The sequence below is a fragment of the Mauremys mutica genome, chromosome 2 (assembly GCF_020497125.1).
Source record: "Mauremys mutica isolate MM-2020 ecotype Southern chromosome 2, ASM2049712v1, whole genome shotgun sequence".
NCBI lineage: Eukaryota > Metazoa > Chordata > Testudines > Geoemydidae > Mauremys > Mauremys mutica.
In genome coordinates, this window is record NC_059073.1 from 83594871 (window position 1) to 83618002 (window position 23132).

Sequence of the window (23132 nt, forward strand, 5' to 3'; positions counted from 1 at the left end):
CTGGTTCCTGCCAGGAAGTCACCTCTGCCCCTCCCAGCAGGAAGTTTTTGCATTGCCTGAAGCTGGCAGCAGGAGACAAGCAGTAGAAAGGAGTTGAACTGTAATCCTCTTCTATGGTTTTTTTTTACAGAATAAAACCTTGTTCCTGCTGGTTTCTCTGAGTGGGTCTGGTCTGAGGTGAACACACACAACGCAGAACACACAGAGACACCTCAGACCCAGCTTCCCAAAGTTGTGTAAAAAGTCACAAGGCAGACTTTCCATACTTTGAACACCATATTTGGCAGTGAACAGGAGGGGGGCTACAAATGGAAGAAGAATGACCAGTAAAGAAAGCATGGGAGGAAGAGAGTGGCAAGAAAGGATGCACAAGACTGAGTATAGAATGGAAAGACTCTGTCAAAAGAAGTTTGACAAGAAAAGGACTGGAACGCCAAGACCCTCAAATGCATGCCATGGCCTGGAAGGAGTAGCAAAGAATTGGGGCATGTAAATGGAAAAAGAAGTCAAGACGTGAAGTTTCGTGAGAACGACATCAGTGCATCTATACAGACTTGTCTACACTCAGATTTTGTACCACTTTAACTATATCTGTTTGAAACCACTATAAAGTTGTATGGTACACCCCTTAGGGTATGTCTACATTACCCGCCGGATTAGCGGATAGTGATCAATCTATCGTGTCTCGTCTAGATGTGATAAATTAGTCCCCAAACATGCTCCCCGTCGACTCCAGAACTCCACCAGGGCAAGAGGCGGAAGCGGAGTCGGCGGGAGAGCGGTGGCCGTCGATCCCACGCTGCGAGGATGCGAAGTAAGTCAATCTAAGATACGTTGATTTCAGCTACGCTATTTTCGTAGCTGAAGTTGCGTATCTTAGATCGATCCCCCCCAGTGTAGACCAGGCCTTAGTATGGAAGTGGTTATACCTGTATAAAGGTGCTTATGTAGCTTATTCCTGTAAATTTAGGGGAGAAAGCTATAGTGTGATAAAGCACCTTTGTACCACAAGACACCTCTACCCCTGTATAATACGACCCGATATAACACAAATTTAGATATAATGCAGTAAAGCAGTGCTTGGGGGGGGTCGGGGCTGTGCACTCTGGTGGGTCAAAGCAAGTTTGATATAATGCAGTTTCACCTATAACATGATAAGATTTTTTGGCTCCCAAGGACAGCGTTATATCAGGGCAGAGGTGTAATTGCATTCATATTAGGGAGTTGTGCTGATTTAACTATTTTGGTTTTTTTAAAAAATCGCAACCCTAACTGAAACAGTTAAATTGGTGTAAAAACTGTGTGTGGACTAGGCCTAAGATTTAGAACAAAACAAAAATGATAGCATTATAAAAATAATTTATCTTTGATCATATTGCTCATCCACTTGATATCAAAACTCCACCTTTGGAAGGAAAGTGTAGTTTGGCTCAATATGCTCGCATTTTCATGGGTTTGTGTTTTTACAATGCATATGTCTGCATTTGGTTAGTGTATATCGATAGTGTCTGATCATGCATACATTTATATTTGGGAAGTGTATATCATTAAACTTCTAACTTTATCGGCTGCATGTGTGTGCACACATGTGAAAACTGTATTACCTACATGTGTGTGATGCATCTGTACCTGTGTGTGTTCACTTGGAAGTGTGAGAGTCAAGGAGGAGGCATCTGTGTGTACTTCGCAAAGTGTCCATCGTTAGGCACACGGGTTTGCATGCTGCACCGGTGTATGTATGCATTGGGTCCACACGCCTGCATCGTTCTGTGCTGTGACGCGGGAACACGGCATCTGTGGGTATGGATTCCCGCGCGCGTGGACGGTGCAGCGTGTAGCTGCTCTCTGGGAGCAGCTGCTCTCTCTCAGGCGCGATGCAGCATGCAGCCCCTGCAGACGCTGTGCTCCAGTCACTCTGCAAAGCGAGGCTGTGATCGCCACCCTGGCCAGTGGGCGAAGGGCTGGAAAGTGCGGGAGAGGAAAGCCGGCTCTCTGCTCGTCCCCCGGGCTAGCTCGGAATGAGCCGCTGCTGTGATGTGCAAGATGTCTTTCAAGGTAAGCTTTGCTCACTCCCTTGCCGAGCTGGAGAGATCCCATCCCGCCCTCCTCCTCTTGCTGCAGCTGCTGCCATGTCCCGTTAGCACTGCAGATGCTGTGGCTTTAGCAGGCCTGGCTGATCGGCTGCAGTCCGAGTCTGCCTCCGCTTCTCTGCATACGGCCTCGGCTCTTGTTTCCCTCTGCCATGGATATATTCCCCCCCCCCCCGACCTTCCCTCTGCAGCCGATGGTCCTGGGGGGTAATGGGGCAATTGTTGTATTTCATAATATGTTGATCTTCCTGTATATGAAGCGAGGAGGAGGGTGGTGGTTAAAGTCTAAATCTATGTGGACTTTGGTGAGTCATTGTGAGATTAAGTTGAGTACGGGATAACTCGTGAACATAACGGGTGCAGATAGTTAGGGGCAGTAGTGGAGTGTGGAGGAGCACAGCTATACTTAATACAGAGCACAAGAAAGGGGGAATAAGGCAAGAACTAACTTTAGATTTTTCCACCTACAAATCCATAAGCTGTCTTACATTATATCTCATTACTTGTTTTATACTTTGTCACAAAAGCCCATCTCTTTGTGAAACTCTCCACAGTATTTGTTTAAAGAAAAACGGGGATTGTTTGACCTCAAGGGAAACAAGGAACAACTTTGTAGGTTTATGGGATACATAAATCTTATTATTTTAGGTGTTAATGGAACTAACATTTTGTCTAGGAATTAAATTTATTAGCTCTATAATTTATATATATATTAGTCTGTACATTTGCTTTAGGACAGTCAGAATGTACACATGTATATTGTGTATATATTATTTGTAATCTTAAAACCCTTACTTGTCATTGACTTTTAAAACAGATAATTTAAAAAACTGAATTTATTTTTTCCCAGCTATGCCATTTGTTTACAATCTGCATTCCACTCAGTTAAATTAGACTGGTTAGTCTCATTTTCTGTTTCTAGTCAGTTTCTGTTTTAATTGGGTTTCCATATCCCAGTGGAATGTTTATATTTAAAAACCTGAGTAGGCTTTGTTCAGAGTCATCTCAGTGGAAGGATTGCAAGATCTGTCCCTTATACCTGATCTCACAAAAGAAAACCCTAGATCCAAAAAGGAGATTAATAAGGACCGATAACAAAGGAGGAAAGCAACAAGCAATTTATAGATAACATTGGCGAACATTTACTCTGGAGATAGTTGTGCAATTTTCATATCATTTACCTCCTCTTCACTTATTGATTGCCAGGTCAGCGCCAATTCTTTGCTTTGCATTGCTTTGATTGATTATTCATTGTTATTCCCCCTCTTTCCTGTAAATCCCTTTATTTGCTCCATTGTCTACTCTTCACACTAACTGCAGCACCTGCCCTTTCTTCTGTACTGCCTTTCTGCAGCTCCACTGTGTTACTTGAATTGTGGTAGTGCTTGAAATGTGCGGGGTTCCAGACACAGTTCCTACCCTGAAGAGCATACCCTGTCTTACAATGCTCTTCACCCTTATTCTCACCTGTGAAAACTCCATGGTCACGTCCCTTCAGCCTTCTGTTGTCCTCAAAACCCTTCGTCATCTTACCTCCCTCTACACTGTTTCCATTATTCTTATCCTTCTGCTAATTTGTCTCCTCCTTCCTGGCCTCACAGATATTCATCTCATTTCTCCCTTTCTCTGTGTCTCATTCTCCTGGATGCTGGTGGTAGCTTTTCTACATAATTCCAGTCCTGTATCTCAGCCAGTCCTGCTGCCGCCTGCCCTACCCCGCAGGCTTTGCTCCTCTAACCTTGTTTTTGTCAGCTGCCTCTCGCATGCCCTACTTCCCTTTTCCTGCCGCCTCTGGGATTTTTACTGTAGCTCACTGCTTGACTAATATAACTCTTGCAAATTCCATCTCCCCACCCTTCCCTGGCTATGTCTGTAGCTGCCCTGTTTTATGGTGTTCTCTCCTTCTCCCACTTCCCTGCCCAGAAGGCTGCAGTGCCTCCTCTCTCCCTTGGCTGTTATGTGTCTCCCTTCTCCTCTTCCATCTTCACCTATGAATTACACGTGATTTTGATTTTCTTGTCCAATAATATTTCATATGGCTGTCATCTTTTCTCAGAGTAGCTCCTCTGCACTTTTGCATACTTACGTCCTCTTTTGCATCTCCACCTACCACCCTCCTCTCTTCTTGGGATATTATACATGTATTTAGGCACCACATTGACAGTATCCACAAAGCCCTCGACTCCTTTCTTCACACTCCCACCTTTCATTGTATCCTCCTTGATCCAAGTCTCCAGCTCTACTTCTTCAATCCCTCAACCAAACCCGCTAGCATCTAGTGGGCTTGATTCAGGGGCAATTGAAGGAAAAGGGAGATTTTCCATTGACTACTTTGGGCACTGAATCAGACCCAGTCTGGTTAGATCCCTTTCTAATCTTCTCCTTCTCTCTTATCTTCAACCGCTCTCTGTCCTCTGGCCCTTTCTCTCCATCTTCAAGAACACTGTTATTTCCATAACTAAGAAAAACACCCTCTCTATTCAGCTGTTACCCCATCTGTCTCCTCTCAGGACAAACAGCAAGTCAGAGACAGAGCAAGGAATTGAACCTGGGAGTTATATAATGTAAAAAGTATTAGCATTATTTTTCTTCTAGCTACCACTAAGCTGATACATAAAATTACATTATTATTTTACTTTTTTCCTTCACTGCCATCCAGAGATGGACTGTCTGATCTAGAAAATATCCATGTGTTTTCTCTTTTTGAAGAAGTGCTTATGATGGGTGCCAGTTTAAAATGTATATGGTACCCCATATCGCCTTTAAAGTTTACTGAAAGCATACATGATCAAAAATATCAGCACAGCCATAGTTTAGAATAATGTTTTAAAACATCTTGATGAAGTAAAGGAGAGCAAATCATATCGTGGTGCCAGAACAAATGACACATTGAAATAAATAAATCACATTTTCACCAAAGCTATCAGATGATAACTTTTCCATTATTATATTCTGTGTCACAATTGTCAATGTTAGGGATTAGTTGTATACTTTAAAGATTCTTTTTTCTAGTGTTTAACTAACTTTATAAATATGTCACAGTTTTATCTAACATCCCTTGTAAGTTAGTAGCACCAAAAAAAATAAAAAGAATAAAACCAATTGTTCAGGTCAGATATTTTTAGTGCTGCACCTAGCACAATGGAGTCCAGGTCCTTGATTGGGGCTCCTAGGTGCTGTGGTCATACAAATAAATAATAAAGATAGGACTGACTCAGGAACTGAGTAATAATGACCAAAGCTTGTGGCATTTCCTGGAGATTAAAAATCAGTGGGGAGGAGTTCATTGCTCAAGGGTCATTAAATCCAGCTGGTCAATAGTCCCAAAATAAAGCCCTGCTCTAAAATTACTATTGCCCTATAATCTGAAAACGAAAATAAAAAAACATAGATGTATAGACAGGGTGGATAAAAAAAATTGGATTTTTTTTTATTTAAATTGGATTTTTTTTTATAAAATGTTTTTTTGAGGAAAAAACCTATCTAAAGGTAGTTTTAATTAAGATACATTATAGTTGAAAGATATCTCATCATGGAATAGGGATTATAAATTCTAATTCTATAGTATGAGACAATATATTCATGTAATGTTTAAGAAAAGTTTTGTAAATAAATTCCAATAGTTCATGGATGAGGGACCCAATCTGATGGGGCTCCACAGGCTTCTGTAGAGATTATTTAGGTTAATCTTTCTATCTACGCAGTGGGACTCAGTGCTAATCTGGAAGATACCATCAGAGATGCTTAGTTTTGCAGTTCTCAAACTGTGGATTTGTGTTTCTAGAGTTAACATGCTTGTTAACAGCAAAAATGTTTTAAAATAAATAAATAAAATATAGTGGTGATAAATAACAGACCTCAACTCCATTGTCCCTCAGCAAATTTGTGTACACAGAGTCAATCCCTTAACCTCTCTCTAAAAGTGCATAGTTTCAAAAAGTTCAATGAATAGAAGATTATTGCGGGTGGAATAGATCTAGACAAGGAGAAGAAGTCTGGAGATAAATGTGAGAAGAGAGGGACATATGCTTGTTTTGTTAAAATATTAGATAATTGCTGTTGAAGAAAAAAATCCAGAATACTTAACGTTATTGTTTTAGTTAAATAAACAGTTTAAATGTGTGTCTGGTGATGTTCTCCTCCTAATATAGCATGGCAAGAAAATCCTCCAAATATTAATGATTAACCTGTTGAAATGGAGATTACTGTTTAAAAATGTTTAGTGTGTACCTTCTAAAAATGAAACCTACATCTATCTCTGAGTTGTGAAGAATATGTATTAAGGTTATAACAACCAACAAGAATGCACTTTTATGTAGAAAATCATGATTAAATCGAGTCTTCCTGACTAGTGATTTAAATCAAATCCACCCTGTGTATAGATCTTTGTTTTTAACTTGGTTGTGTAATTCCAGTTGGTATGTACAGGGTATTTTGATAGGATTAATGTCCTGTTTGCTGGCCAGATTGCTTGAATCATCTCTGTACATTCCATTCAGTTTAGAACATAAAATAGCAAATATTTTTTCTCATCTTATTGTTACATGGTTGATGCTCTAGGTCAGTAGTCCCCAGACTTTTTACCTTGTGCCTCTCTCTACCCCTGTCTGCACCCCTTCCCATTGTGGTTCAGAGCTGGGGCTGGAATTGCAGCTGGGCTGAGGAGCCGGAGGAGCAGCAGAGGCTGAGGCCACAAATGGGGGCAGGTCTGTGGCTGGGAGCGGGACCACAGCCAAGCTGGGGAGCAGAGCCATGGCCGGGTCGTGACTGGGGCCTGAGGCGGGGCCTGGGGGCATGGCCAGGAGTGGGGCCAGGAGCTGGGTCTAGGAGCAGAGCTGGGGGCAGAGTGGGGCTGGATAGCACTCCCTCTCCACCTCCAATGGGGGCTGGGCCCCACCGTGCCCCCCCAACCATTCCTCCACACCCCCTTAGAGGGCTGCACCCCACAGTTTGGGGACCACTGCTCTAGGTGTATTGCATACTTAGCTTTTGCAAGGAATATCTGGCTATACAGCATGAGGAGAGGAAAGTGCATTGCTAGCAGGGCAGCTCCAACCACCTGAGGCTGGGAAGCAGTGCTTTGAAAAGCCAGATTCATGTCCTTGGTATATTTGACAATGCTACCATGGCTTGATCTGATTCAGAAGGTATGGGGAAGTTTTTGCTGGAGGGTTAGAGCAGGATTTATTCCCTAGCAGGGCCCGGAAAACTGTTCACGGGCAGAAGGAATGAGGAATTTCATGAACCACAAGGTTAAATGCTCTGGGTTTGATTCTTCTCTCAGACTGGTTTTACACTGGCACAACTCCTCTGATTTTGTTGGGGTTATTCCTGTCTTACAATAGTGTAAGTGAACAGAGAGTTAGGCACTCTGCCTCCTTCTGCTTAGTCTCTGAATCCTGATTCCAGATCCTAGCTAATTCATAAAGGCCCTGCTGTAGAAGTCAGGCACAGGAGTATGGAGTCAGACAGCCATTATGAGTGGTGAGAAGACTGTGGCAGGTGAAAGAGTCTTTTCCTATAACAAGCACATACTGCAAGTCCCAGAAGACTTTCAAAACATTTAAGGTCAGCGTGAGATGATAAAACTAATCCAAGGAGTATTGTCCATCAACATTGAACTCCCTTCCAGAGGAGCTGAGAATGACTGACTACAAACCTCATCATCTTCAGGACAAAAATGTCAGGCCCCACCTTTTGCAATAAATTTTCCATAAACATCATAACAACAACAATGTTCTAAAAAATTAACTAACTAGATGTCTTCCTCTGTTTAGTAGGTAGGAGAGAAACAGGCAAGATGGATCAGCTGATTGTGTAGGTCACCTGGCTGGATTTATGTAAAACTGTCCAATGGCACAAGTGCAGTAAGAATAGATAGACCATCCCTCTTCACCAATGGCTAGCAGGGCAGGCTAAGACTGTTAGTAGTTTTGAGCCAAGCTCTGATGTCAATGTGGAGTTAGTCGATTGTAACTGAGATCAGAAAATCTAGCCTATTGTGCCAATTTCTATGCTCCTTCTCTGCCTCCTGCCATCCATCTCTTGCTATGTAAAAGTTCAAACCACTTTATGAAGTGTCTTGTGATTTATGAACCGGTTGAAACTTCTCATGCAGTTACCAATTGTCCTAGTTGCTAACAAAAGCTGTGTCCTGGGGTAGAGAGTCTGAATGAGGTGGAAGCCATACTTGCAGGGAGATTGAGCTAGGCAGAATCTATGCTCCTGAGCAAAGGAGCCTGAGCCAAGAAGCTGTGTTCCTAGGGAAGGAAACCTGGATAAGCAGAAGGTAAATTCCTAGAGCAAAGAGCCTAAAGCAGGACCCTGGAAATAGCTCTGTGGGGAGCCTGGAAGGAATGCTTTTGGAGAGGGGAGAACCCTAGTGGGAGAATGACAGTAGGCACACAGCCCAGCTGACCCCATTAGTATTTGGAATGATCCTTGAGAAACCTCCATGGAGCATGATGTCAGAGGAAGACTCCACCCAGGCAGCATCAGGAGACCTGAGATTAGAGCAATTAGAGGAAGTACCTGGATGGAGATGAATACTGAACTCAGGACAGCTGACAGTGAGTGCCTCAGCTCAGAAGGTGTGGTGTGCCTGTGTTAAACAAAGCAGAGCCTCTGGGGGAAGTGCTCTCTATTACCCCAAGCTGGTTTGAACTTGTTTATACTCTGGGTGGAGGGAAATCAAGGCAGGACTCACTTGCAGTGCTGCACCCAATCATAAGGTGATTACCAAGGTGACTTTCCACTCCTTTACAAGCCAGTACTAAGCTAATTACATACTTTGAGTGTGACAGATACAGAACACGCATACTAGTGAGCTTATGTCTGCAGGATTTTGTGCAGGAAAGAAAACTGAATCGGAACTATGATATGGTTTTCTGTTTAAATATCCTCCTATGTGGCACTGAGCACTCTCAGCAGCACTGATCTGCCATTTTTTTGCTCAAACATCTTTGCTGCCTTCTGCATGGGCTTGTTACAGTGACCAGGAATTAATGGGCTGTCTGTACCCTCTCTCCCCATGCAAGGCAATGATAATTTTGCCCTTCACATTGGGTGTCATTCAGATACTGGCTGTGTTCCTAGGATTGAGGCCCAGGGAGATCATTACTGTAAAGTGATGTCTATCTGTACTTTAGCTGTACTAGCTATATTGTGTAGCTGTGTAACAGGTCCTCTGCCCGCCCCTCTTCCTGGAGCCCACTGGCTGCCCTAACAAAACACAGACAGGCTTCTCCTTCTGCAGAACCCGTGGCTTTATTTACACATGTTCTCTCACCACCAGTGATATACTATATAGAGAGCAGGCCTTACAATCTCCTCTTCTGCACAGAGTCTGCCCTCAGCCTGGAGACTGACCTTCCCCTGTCTTCTGGCTGCCAACCAGCCTTTACAGCCCTTGAAGCCTCAGGCCCACAGGTGCAGCCAGTTCTAAAGGCCAGGCACCAGACTTCTCCCCAGCCCCAATCTATTTCCCCTGATTGGGGCTGGCTGAGCAGGGGCTAATTAGGTGCCTTTGCACCAGCACCCTCCTACACACCTCCCTCTTAAGCTGGTGCCAGGCCTGGTCTTCCTCGGCTGGGGATTTTACTCTGGGGCTGGGCCCCCTGCCCAGCCAAGGGATCCCCAGGCACAACTCCAGGGGACTTTGGCACACTCCACCCACAAAAGGTGCATTGGGTAGAGGGTGGGGCACCCCACAGGTCCACGCTCACCCAGAGGTCCTCACACCAGTCACACGGTTGGGCCAGCCGCTCCAGAGGCTCCCCTTCCTTTTCTAGTGGGGGTGACGGCTCAGAGCCCACTGCCCCAAGTCAGCCCCCCGTCTCTGGTCCAGGCCCTCTGTCCCTTTGATGTTGGGCCTCCCCCTGTTGGGTTTCTTCCACCCTCCCCGGGGTTCCCTCTCCCGAGTGGTCCTGCCCGGGAAGCTCCCTTGGCTCCTCGGTTACTCCCTCAGGCTCTCTATTTTGGCTTGGTTGTCTAGGCTGCTCGGCTTTTCCCCTTGGAGGTTGTGGGGCCTTCCCTTGCTCCAGGTCCACCTCCACCAGGGTCTTGCCCTCTCTTTCCAGGGTTCTCTTTCCCCCTTTGTTCGACGGTCCCTTTTCCATGGTCTCTCTCCCCTTTTGGGGAGGGCGCCAGTCCAGCCCCAGGACCACAGGGTAGGCCAATCCTTCTATTACCCCCACCTGCTTCCAGGTAAACCACCCTTGCACTTCAAGGGGTACCTGGGCCACGGGACAATAGTCCTTATCCCCGTGGATGCATTCCACTAACATCCGTTCCCCAGGGATAAGCCAATACGGCTTCACTAAGCGCCGCTGCATAAGGGAGCAAGCGGAGGCCGTGTCCACTAGACCCCTCTGGGGCCTTTTTCCCCACCCGCACCAGGATAGTGGCCAACCTATGCCTCTTTTTCTGCCCCCCCAATCTTAGTCCATCCACAAAATTCAGCTGCCCCACACTCCATCACTGGGCACTCGCGACTTTTATGTCCCAGCTGTCCACACCGCCAGCATACGAGCTGCCCTGAGTGGTTAGGGGTCCCCTTGGGCTCCTCCCGTCGCCTGTCTACCGGCTTCGCCCCGGTGTGCTCACGGAGTCTCCTGCCCCCCTCTGTGTCCCGCAGGGCTCGATGCTCCCTCAGTGGGAAATCAGCCTCTGCATACTCCTCCGTTCTTTGCACGGCAGCTTCTGCGATGGCCGGCTGATGTCACTACACCCAAACCCGCACACTATCGGGGAGGCATTGGTTAAACTGTTCCAGGATCACTTGATCCATTATCTGTCCCACAGTGTGGGCATCAGGCCTCAACCACCGTGTTGCCCAGTCTGATAATTTTTTAGCAAAGGCCCAGGGTCTCACGCCCCCTGCCCACCAGGCTGCCCGAAACTTCTGGCGATACTTCTCAGCCGAAAGCCTGAGGCGGTCCAAAATCGCTGCCTTCACTGCATCATAATCCCTGGCTTGGGCGTCCGTCAGGGCCATATACGTGGCCTGTGCCTCCCTAGTGAGATAGGGGGCCAGCCACAGGGCCCAGGTTGTCTGGTCCCATCCCGTGCCCAGGGCCACCCACTCGAAGGTACCCAAAAAGGCATCGGGGTCATCAGCTGGGGCCATCTTACAGAGGCTGAGGCCCGGGTGCCATCTCTCCCAGCAGCACTCACCAGTTTTTGCAGGAGCTGCTGCTGTACAGTCAACTGCTCCTTGATGAAGTCCTGTAGGGCCTTCTGCTGCTCTGCCTGCCAAGCGAGTAGGGCTTGCCGCTCCACCTGGTGGGAGTGCTGGAAGGACTGAAGTGCCTTCTGCATTTCTGTCTGTTGCTCGGTGAACCACTGCAGGGTACTCTCCATTGCCAGGTCGCCAAACTGTGTCTTTGGCACTAGATCCCAGACAAGCCCCCACTTGTAACAGGTCCTGTGCCTGCCCCTCTTCCTCGGGCCCTCTGGCTGCCCCAATAAAACACAGAGAGGCTACTTTTTCTGCAGAACCCGTGGCTTTATTTACACATGTTCTCTCACCACCAGTGATATACTATATAGAGAGCAGGCCTTACAGTCTCCTCTTCTGCGCAGACTCTGCCCTCAGCCTGGAGACTGACCTTCCCCTGTCTTTGGGCTGCCAGCCAGCCTTTATAGCCCTTGAAGCCTCAGGCCCACAGGTGCAGCCAGTTCTAAAGGCCAGGCACCAGACTTCTCCCCAGCCCCAATCTATTTCCCCTGATTGGGGCTGGCTGAGCAGGGGCTAATTAGGTGCCTTTGCACCAGCACCCTGCTACAAGCTGTCGTAAACATACAGCTAAGGGTAGCAAAGAGTAAGAGTTAATTCCTCTTTTACCTGTAAAGGGTTAAGAAGCTCAGATAACCTGGGTGATGCCTGACCAAAAGGACCAATAAGGGGAGAAGATACTTTCAAAGGAGTGGGGGGTCTGTGTCTTTTGGAGCCAGCCAAGAAACCAGGCAGGGGAATTACATCTTCTTAAGTATATCTGAACTAAGCATCTAGTCTTGCAGAAAAGAAATGCGTTAGACAGGGCCGGCTCTAGACCCCAGCGCGCCAAGCACTCGCTTGGGGCGGCGTCCCGCGGGAGGGCGGCAGGCGGCTCAGGTGGAGCATCCGCAGGCGTGCCTGCGGGAGGTCCACCGGAGCCGCGGGACCAGCGGACCCTCCGCAGGCACGTCTGCAGGAGGTCCACCGGAGCCGCAGAATCAGCGACCGCCAGAGCGCCCCCCACGGCGTGCCGCCCTGCCTGGGGCGGCGCAAATCCTAGAGCCGCCCCTGGCGTTAGATTACCTTTTGTTTTAGCTTGTGAATTTTCCCTGTGCTAAGAGGGAGGTTTATTCTTGTTTTTGTAACTTTAAGGTTTTGTCTAGAGGTGAAATCCTTTGTGTTCTTGAGTCTTTTGTTATTCTGTAAAATACTTACCACCCTGATTTTACAGAAGTGATTCTTTTACCTTTTCTTTAATTAAAATTCTTCTTTTAAGAACCTGATTGATTTTTTTCATTGTTCTTAAGATCCAAGGCTTTGGGTTTGTGTTCACATGTACCAATTGGTGAGGATATTATTCTCAAGCCTCTCCAGGAAAGGAGGTGTAGGGACTTGGGGGGATATTTGGGGAAGGTAGGGCTCCAAGTGGCCCTCCCGAAATGTTTGTTTAAATCACTTGGTGGTGTCAGCGATACTAAGGCTAGAAAGGAGTTTGTGCCTTGGGGAAGTTTTTAACCTAAGCTGGTAAAAATAAGTTTAGGGGGTCTTTCATGCAGGTCCCCACATCTGTACCCCAGAGTTCAGAGTGGGGAAGGAACCCTGACAGTAACATCCCTATTTTGCTGTTATATCTGCCCAGGATGTTGCTTTACATGTCTAATAAATGCTATTATAGCTCTCTGAGGGCATCATATTTAAGGGGCATCATCTCAAAGACATATCATACACAAGAGAATCTGTGTCTTAGGTGCACATCTGTCAGGCCCCACTAGCTGAGTAGAGAAGAGAATGTTTGAAACATAGATTGTCTTCAAGACAAATTGGGGAATTTTTTGAGCCAGGTGTCTTTGTGAGACTCAGACCGAGTACATGCTGCCTGAATATGATCTTGAAGCATCAGTGGGAGGGGTTTGTATATGAAAATTAGCTTTTTTCAATTTTTAAAATCACTTAATGTGAAGAGACTCATTTTAAGTGTCAATTGTGTAAGGTTTCAAATTCAGTTTACAGCCCTGTAAGCATCCCTGACTTCAATACACACAACTAGGATTCTTTAAGTTAATTTGTTTTTAAGTGAGATGTTCGTGTTTAAGATGACAACTGATAAAAGCCCACACAAACCCTCTCCCCACTGATGTTTAACCATGCTTGGAAAGGGTTGCTCAGTTTGTACTTTAATGAGTGCCCCAGACACAGACCATTGAAATGTGGGATATGCTAATATGATGTATTTCAGTATATTGTCGTCATGTTTCTTGCATTGCTTCTCTTTGACGCCGATATCACTTCCTCTCTTCTTTGCCTTTTTCGCACCCCTCTTTTTGTCCCCTTCCTTTTCCATCCCTTTTTATCCACTGTAGTTTCTCCTCCCTCTTTTCCCTTTCCTGTGTCCCTGCTGTTTCCCCATCACCTTTCTAGCTAGTATCGCCTCTCTCTTTTTTGTGGAATGGTAGCATTTGTCATGCAGCTCCCATACTGCTAAGTTTACTCTTCTCCACACCCCCTGCCCTGCGCACAGTTGACAGCAGAGTGCTAACTAAGGGGAGCAGGCAAACCCAGTAGTCTGGGAGTTAGGTGACCAGCATATTTCACATCTTGGGACTTATTGGTAGCAGGGAAGGAGGTGGCCAGGAAACTGACTGAAAACCAGGAAGTCCCACAATGGGACATTTGAGTTGTATGGTTGAGTCTCCATGATGATCTGGTCTTTGGCTTCTCTGCTGAGACTGTCAATATGGGTAACAGTTGTCACTGTTGGTCACACTTAGTTGTGATGTGGACTCCTTTTCACTGGGATGTGGACTCCCTTTCACTTTTGACTGAGATCACCAACTCGCATTACCTAGGCAACCAAGAGTCAACCGAGTATAATGACTTTCAGTCAGTACTGACATGGGACAGATTGGAAACAAGATAGGGCAATTTATAGAGGCCAAGGTTTCTAACAAAGCAAAGTAAACCTCTTGCCCCAACCTGGTTATAAAAGAATGACACACTGGTTTGAACTGAGAGCATGTGATATTTGTACTTGCTCTGAAACAGATTTCAATCCTTTTTGTATTAACAGAGGGAAACACCGCTCGCAAATGCTGCATTCTGGGCTGCAAGGAAAGGAAACCTGGCTCTTCTTCAGCTGTTGTTGAACAGTGGGCGAGTAGATGTGGACTGCAGAGACAGCGTAGGCCCTCAATATGTGCATGCCGAGAACATATGCTTTACATCACTTTACACAGCTTTAAACACTTTACTACGGTCATTTGAGTGTCTTATGTTGCTTAAGCAAGATTTAAAACCTTTAGCAGCCATAAAAGCAATTTACAAAGCTGAGTTGTAACAACATGATGAATTATATCAATAGCAGGTTTTAGAGTGCTCACAAATTTCTTAATCCCATCCAAAACCGATCTGTTAATTATTTCTTTCTTGCACTGACTTTGCACTAGTGTAAATAATTCATAAGGTGCAGGGCAATGCAGAATCAGGCTTAATAAGATTTCCTAGTGAAGATAAGCCCAGATACCCTGCAAATATGTATGTGATTCTTTTCTCTATGGATGGTCATAACTTCTATTGGCATCAGTGGGAATTAGATATGAAGTTAGAGGTGGGTTGAAATTAAAAATGCCCTGTGTCCTGTTGCTTCTGCACAGCATATACATACAAGGAGTGGGCTGTATTTGGATTTCCAAAAAGGCAGGGAAAAACAAGGTTAAGACATTACTTGAATTGAACAAGTACTTTGTGCTTAGTTTAAAATGTGAGCTGTTGAGAGAGACTGCCATATTGGACGATTTTAGTGCCACTCTGGTTTATAACACAAACCTAGCCAACATCGCTCACCTTGAAAATAGCTTAGGGGGAGATTTTTCAATAGCACAAAAGAGAGTTAGGTACTTAACTCCCATTGACCTTAAGTGAAAGTTGGACCTTGCGGCCCTTTTGCCTTTCAGAATCTCCCATGTTGTACTTTAGGGATCAGTCCTGTGTGTGTTATTCCCAAGTTGAATTTTGCATGTGGAAGGATGGTGAGATCAGGGTGAGAGTCAAACTGGAAACAGATGGAATGTGAAGAAATCAGAACTATTATTGGTTAATTGTTTTTTTTATCAAATCGGTGCTTAATTTTGATCCAGGTTTATGCAAAACACTGTGAGAATCTGGCTTGTTAACTTGATTAGGCCTTTGTTTATTATAGCAGAACTACAAGTTTTCTAGACTAAACCTACATCACAATAAAATATTTATGTGCTCTTTCACTAGTAATGTCTCACGTTCGCAAGCACAATCAGTGCATACATTTTTCAGAAGGGGGGTGAATTTTATCTCTATGCAAATGGCCTCTGCACAACACGTACACCCCTCTTACATTCCACAAGGCTTTAATTGGCTTTAACTAGTGCATTGAGCTTGTGTGGTTGTCCTTTGCACAGGGTTGAATTCTACCCACAAAGCAGATTTCTGGATATGGAAGTATATTTGATCTAATTTCAAACACTACAGCATCTGAGACAGTGTGATCTGGTGGTTAATGCGGGAATTAGGCATCAGGACACCTAGGGTCCTATTCCCGACTTTGTCTCTGACCTTACTGTGTGACATTGGGCAATACCATTCACTTCTATGTTTCAATTCCCTCCCCTATGAAGTAGGATAATGATGCTAGTCTATCTTTGCAAGGCTCTTTGAGATTCCCTGACAAAAAAATTGTATATAAGTGAAAGGTATTATTGATTATTATTTATTAATAGGGACTATAACATGAGATCATTGCATAGTAATTATACCCCGTTTGGGATACACTGTTAAGCTCTGATCCTGCAGTTGGCTCAGTGCAGGGGGCACCTTGTTGCAGGATTGGGCTTAGCACTGAAGGCAAGTGTGTGGATGTTGCTGTAACTACTTTTGTTTATTTATTTGATTTGTTTACTTTTCAAAGGATTTTCAATGGCAAATTCTTAAATCTATTTTTTTAAGTAATTTGTTGCCCCACAGTTATATGTAAAGAAATAAGAGGGGAGAACAGTGCTGTTCTCTGAGGAAATTATAATCAGTTATCAACAGTGTCCCCCCAGTTATGCTGAGAAGTTGTTGTCTGTTTTAGACTGTCTGATTTATTATTAGAGGTAATAGTCTAACATACTGACTTGTTTTTCCTTATGCCCAGCTTGGCACAACAGCTCTGATGGTAGCTTCTCACTATGGCCACATAGAATGTGTGCGGGAATTGGTGTTACAAGGAGCAGATATCAATCTGCAGAGAGAGGTAAGACACGTTCTGCATTTAAAAAAGATTGCAAAAGCAACCATTACTGATTGGAGTGATAGACACCATAGAGGAGTATTACCAGTTGCTTATCTGTTTGTTGCTATGCAGTATAAGTACAAACAATATCTATTCAGTAGGTTCTCCTGAGAATACGTAGGATTCAGATTTCTGGAATTTTAAATTGAAAAATGAGGTGCAGGATCTACTCCTATAAATAATCCATCAAGAGTTTCTAGTGCACCCAATTTGTGTGGACCAGTTTCATCCCTACTGTAACCCCATTGATGCCAAGGATGCATTGACCATTCTATTCATTGACGCAGTAACATGCAGATTTCAGAAAGTGATTAATAAGGAGAGGTCTCTTATCATTAAATTATAGAGGCTAGCTATTAAAATGGATTTGGCAGAGTTACCTCAGGAATTATTCTGGCCCATTGTGCTTTGTAATATGTTCATCTCAGTTGGCAGCAATAGACTCTATCACACATCTAAATCAAACCTTACTTTGTGAGGACAGGACACAGTTGCCTTCAGTTTGTTTGTAGAACATTAATTATAACTTCAAGTCAGGGTTGGCTTTTGTGCATGTCCCTCCAGTAGCAGCATCTATAGTCATTCTGATCTGTGGGCTGTCTAGACATACAGCAAAATTGCTTTGTTGGCTAATGGTCCTGAGAGAATATAATTTAACGAGAGTTTGCAGTAATGTTGGCTGACTGAAGAATACACTGATAGCTCAAAATAATGGCACAGTTCTCTGCACTGTAATGGTAAGTGTATGCATTTCTAACCTCTCTTGGTTACCTGGAACTAAGACATAAATTCCCTGCTGACAGCTGGAAATTATTGCCTCAACGAATGTAACAGTCGATAATATCAGTTTTCTGGAATTGATTTAACTGGTATAAAATTGCTTTAATAGTGATTACGGGTAGACTTTCAATAAGGCCCCAATCCAGCAAAGCACTTAGCACAAGCTGCTGCAAAAGCAACACCAAAAGGACAGGAACGATTTGAACAACAGACTTTTCTGAACTCATTTTTGTGCATCGCTTTGGACATGTTAACTGAGAAAGGCAGCAAATAAAGGAACAGAACCTCTCAAAGGGCAAAATTCAGCCTTGTGCACAGAGTTCCTATGGTGACAGGAATACAGGAGACCCTAGATGAAGTTTAAACCCTGCATCAAAGACTTAGGCCCTTATCTTGCAAATAGATCCACATATTCAGACTTGTATTCTTGCAATCCTATTGAAGTCAGTGGGATGCCGCATAGGAGGAACGGTCCATACATGTGGATCTGTTTTGCAAGACTGGACCCTTGGATGGTACACTGGGCCTTGTAAAGGCCTTCTGCACTGCAGTGAATTTCCACATGTAGTTCCCTTTTCCCTGCCTCTCCAGATGAAATAAGAAAGCCACAAGCGAGGAAGGCAAGAATTTCTGGGGATAATGATGCTAACCTTCCTTTGCAAAGTGCTTTTGAAATCTACTGATGAAAAGTGCTATATAGCTGTGATATATCAGTGGGATAATACATCCAGACTAATGAGCTGCTGTGTCACCCCTGCCCTTCAACCTTGGGTGCCTTACAATGCTTTGCTGAAGTAGCTCCCACCTGGATGTCTCACAAACAGCCTTCCAGCGTGCAAGCCACATCCTGGGTGTAACTGCAGTCTGCCAGCCACATTTGGGTTACACTCTGCCTCTCACCAGCCTTGGTTATACTGCAGGGTGACCCCAACACACCCCCAGTCCCAGATTTCCCCCCAGACATGTATATTCTGTACCACCCAGCTCTCTCCTGGACAGTACAAAATATTTTAAGTCCATTATTCCTTTAAGGGAACAATATGTCAGCTTATTATTATGAATAGTTATTCAGACACTTCAATTTAAACACACTGGCTTAGATAAAAGTGTAAAACAAGTTTATTAAGAGAGACTTTAAGTGAGTGCAAATAATGAGGAATCAATGTCAGAAATGGTTACAAGAAAAATAAAGATAAGACGTTCACTAATATCTAACTTAAACTATATCAGATTCAAGCAAAGTTTCTCACACATGCTTTCAGCAGTAGCAGTCTTACTGACCAAACCCTGTAAGTCAGGATCCCTCCCCCAGAGAATTTCCAGCTGGAAGCAAGGCAACAGACACTCTGTGTGGAAGGGGACTCCATGCTGTTCCTTTGCTAAAATGTAGATTTTTTTTCTCCCCCTTTCCTGATCTCTTTCCTGCCAAAGAATGGCCGCTTAGCAGGTAGTAGTCCATCAGCCTTGTTTACACCTGGCTGAGACCGCAGTTTACACATTCTCTCTGAGAAACTGGTCTGGCCACTCCCCAGACTTCTCTGGAAAGTATGCTTTTAGTCATGATCTCAGCTTATGTTTATAACTTCACATGTAAAGCTGGTACGTGCATTTTGCCAGAATATTATTGATCAGCAAACTATGAGGTTTTAAAGGAAATGATACCTCACAGGACATGCCTTGTACAAAACTATTACAGTAGTGTGTGGGGTGTGAACACAGGCGCATATTCTGTCACAATAGGTATCAATAATAACAATAATATTCTCTGGTAATTTTTGTATCCCAGAAATGTAAGTCTTAAAGGATGGATTCTCAAGTTGATTTACTGGTATTTTAGTGACAGAACTAGGTGTGGAAAATATTTGGGTTTTGATTCTTCGCTGTATGTGAGCTGAGTTTGACAGTGAGAGTTGATTTCCTGATTCAGGCCTGCCTGGCATCTGTGTGGGATAGCTTTGTCCCTGTACAGCCCTAACTTATGCCGATGGTGGGGACCTTGCGCCAGTGGAGGATAAAGTATAGAGGAGCATTGCTGTGTGATGGCCCCTCTGCTCTTACCTATACTCCACTCCCAATATATCCCCTTGTTCCCCTTTCACTGGGGGTAGAGTTGTACCTAGTGCAGGATGTGGTGGGAAGTTCTCCTGTGCAGAAGGGATTCTCCACTATCTATCTTCAGCCTGTTTCAAGCCACTTTGCTCTGTTTATACTGACTGGACTGGAGAATCTGGTCCTGAATTTTTTCAAAAAGAAAAATATATCGGGGGGGAGGGAAGGTGAGGTAGGAGAAGGAATAGTCTGTAAAATATCATCCATAGACATGGTAATGGTAATAGCCTTTAAGATTTAATGAGCTGGGATACAAATATTACCAGAGAAAGAAAGAGAGACTCGTGCCTACCTCACTTTGGGCTTTCTTGTTTCACTTGAACACACAGGACAAGGAAATGAATAATATAGTAGAGGCTTCACAAAGAAGCCCATTTATGTAAATGGAATAGAGAATATGGATTTTATGCAGGTAAACAGGATGTGGGATAAACATCAGAAAGGAAACTATTCTGTCACAGATTCTGTGATTTTTTTTTTTCCGGGATCTCCAGGACTTGTTCTGCGGAAAGGTTGGAGCAGTTGTCAACCCCGTGGCAGCTGGAGCAGCGGCCGCCGGAACAGCTGATGGGGGGCCGGCCCAGGGGCAACCGGAACAGCTGATGGGCAGCCGGCCCCAGGGTTGATAGCTGGCCGGCCCCAGGTGCAACGGGCCAGCGGCCAGCCCCAGGCAGAGTGGCCCTCTGGGGCTGGAGCAGCAGTGGTCACCCCCTGCTGCAGGAGCAGTGCAGGGCTGGAGTAGCTGCAAGCCTGGGCAGCACTCTGTTTTTGTGTGTGTATGTCCCCCTCCCCACCCTATCCCCCCCCCCCCCCCGGGATATTTTTAGTAAAAGTCAGGGACAGGTTGCAGGCTTTCGTTAATTTTTGTTTATTGCCTGTGACCTGTCTGTGACTTTTACTAAAAATACTCCTGACAGACTCTTAACCTTAAACATCAGACATTTCAGTGCAGTGAGATGAGAAATGACCTCCTCCTCCAAATTCTGTTGTATCCTCTACAATGCCAAAGATGATCATGAGTCTGTCCAGCTCTTGTTCAGTTATTCAAGTTCAATCCATTTTAATTCTGTTTAAAAATGAAGTGTATACTTTAGTCACATTTTATCCATTTGTTTGTTTGAAATATGTTTCCTTTTTTCTTTACAGTCAGGCACAACTGCTCTGTTCTTTGCTGCACAGCAAGGCCACAATGATGTTGTGAGGTTTCTCTTTGAATTTGGCGCCTCTACTGAATTTAGAACTAAAGTAAGAGATTGGTCTGCTTTACTTCCAAAATTCACTTCTGCGTTAATGGCTTGTTTCCTCTTGATCTGCAACATGGCATTACAGCAAGAGGGTCATAAAAGAATTTCCCTGCTTGCACATTTTCAAAGCTATATGAGTAATGCAGTCCTCTGGCAAAATATTAATTCAAGGCTAGTTTGTATTGTCTAGGCTTGATTGCTTGAGTTTGGTACCATTTCATTACAGTGTATATTTTCACCACGTACACGCATGGGCGAAAGAAAATGCAGGCCTGTTATTTACCAGGCAGCACGTGGCAATAGACTATATTGGTAAGGGATGCAAGGAGAGTATGGGCCACGAAGCAAACTGCAGACACACACACACACCTAAAATTAATCAATTTAAAGTTTTATTGGGGATAATTACAAGGGGTAAGGGAGCAGCGTATGATTAGCTAATAGAGTTATTGAAACTTAAAACACACAATGACTAAATATCTACTAACAATATTTATAAACAAAGTTGCAGCATTTAGTAATAACTGATACTTACAAACACGAACCAACGCATAACGACCGGCAAACGTAGAAACTCTGTTTGAAACACGTGAGCTGAGAGAGAGGCTTCGAGGTGATCAGGCTCGGTTACGGGTGTACACAGGATACACAGGATTCGTTTTTCTTTCTCCTCTCCCTGCCTGCACATGGCAGGCAGGCCTAAAGTACCAACTATGACATCATAGAAGTGTCATAGGGGACGGAGCCCAAAACCTGTTTGTGTTCGTTTCTGATTGGCACAAGCAAAGTTTACACCATGTAGGGGAGCAGGTGCCTTAAAGTCTGGCTTTGCCCCCAAAAGGTGAGGAAATGCATATTGTTTTAGAATGTGTTCAACACTGAATGACAAAAGAAGAGGCCAGGGCAATACCGGTATGGGCAAGTTTTACAGGATGCAGACAGGAACTCATCTCAACAGATTGCTTGAGTTTGGTACCATTTCATTACAGTGTATATTTTCAGATTGTGAAAGCTGCAGTGAAGAGATCAGCCCATCCTCTCATAATATGAGAACAAGAGGTCACACAATGAAATTGTTGACAAGTAAATTTAGAACAAATAGAAGGAATTAATACAGTGGTGAGTCTGTGGAATTCATTGCTGTAGGAAGTTGCAAACTTAAATACTGTAGCTGGATTTTAAAAAGTGCTGGTTAATCATGTCTAATATAGCTACATGAGTAGTTACTGTATGTGTGTTAAGAGAGGGGTAATTAAATCTGTTTGCTTGATGCTTAGGATGATCATGGAAGAAATCAGGAAAACTTTTTCCCTTCATGTTCAGCATTGCACTGTTGGCTTGTGGCACTGTCTATTATTAAGGCAGCCTGATACTTTCTGTTATAAGACCCTGTTATAGCTGCAAAACTTTCATTGTTTGAGCTGAACTCTTCCAGGCTGGGTGTCTGCCTCAGACTAGTCAAAACAGTTCAGCTGTTTCAAAGAATGTTCAAATGTTCTGAGGAACTTTTCTTTGAAAAGCTCTAGCCCTTAACCCCTATGCTTTAGAGCAGAGACTTGCAATTTAATGGGATGGCAGCCTTACTATTAAGGATGTACCTTTTTGCCATCCCTTGGAAAATCCACCCAAATCTGGCCAAGTGATAAGCCTTTGAAATATTGCAGTTCATGCATGTTCCAGTTATTTATTCTATTTTTAGCAGCTAAAACCTCCAAAGATTCCATCCTCATTGAGCATGCTCCATCCCCTCCCAGCTCCTGTGTGTGACTGCACTGTGCATGTGTCATCCCCACAGAGCACACTCCAGACCAGAGCTGTGGGAGGCTCAGAAAGACTTTCTGTGTAATGGCTGCTCCCAACTGTTCCAAGCCAGGGTGGTACATGGTTCCCTTGTTCTCTGTAACCTTTCTGCTGGCACTCGGGAAGCTGTCTTGTTTGAATGCAGTGGGGATGAAAGCTAGGCTGAGGGGGGAAGGAAAGGAGTAGATTGGGACAATGAATCTGGTGAGACTGGGACTGAGGGGCAGAGAAACTGGGACTGGCTGGGCAAGGAGACTGGGAGGGCAGGGAGGCTGGGACTGGGAGCTGGGCAGGGAAGGAGCACCCTGGGACTGGTTGGGTAAGGAGACTGGAAGCTGGGAGGGAGGCAGGTGAAGGTGTGACTGAGATTGGGTGGGAGGAGTGTTGGCAAAGGAGACTGGGTGCCGAGGAGACGGACTGGGATCCAGAGAGTGAAATGGGGGATGGGAGTGGGAGCCAGTTGGCAGGGAGGTGGGATAATATGAGTCCATGAGAAGCTGGAGGTAGGAAGGCAACTGGGACTGGTAGGACAAAGAGACTGGGACAAGGAGCCTGCGGAAAGATGTGGGGAAAGAGACTGAATGAAGAGC

At 44.6% G+C, this 23132-nt stretch overlaps 1 protein-coding gene across 2 annotated transcripts in view; it reads left to right on the forward strand.

The window, feature by feature from the left end:
* The first annotated feature begins 879 nt into the window (after window positions 1-879).
* The window catches only part of ANKRD29 (ankyrin repeat domain 29), a 40546-nt gene continuing 18293 nt past the window's right edge, over window positions 880-23132 (forward strand). For both annotated transcript variants that reach the window (XM_045006551.1, XM_045006552.1), the window contains exons 1-4: window positions 880-2055; window positions 14375-14485; window positions 16472-16570; window positions 20645-20743. In XM_045006551.1, the coding sequence (XP_044862486.1) occupies window positions 2035-2055; window positions 14375-14485; window positions 16472-16570; window positions 20645-20743 (330 nt within the window). In that variant the 5' untranslated portion in view covers window positions 880-2034. The remainder of the gene's footprint in view (window positions 2056-14374; window positions 14486-16471; window positions 16571-20644; window positions 20744-23132) is intronic.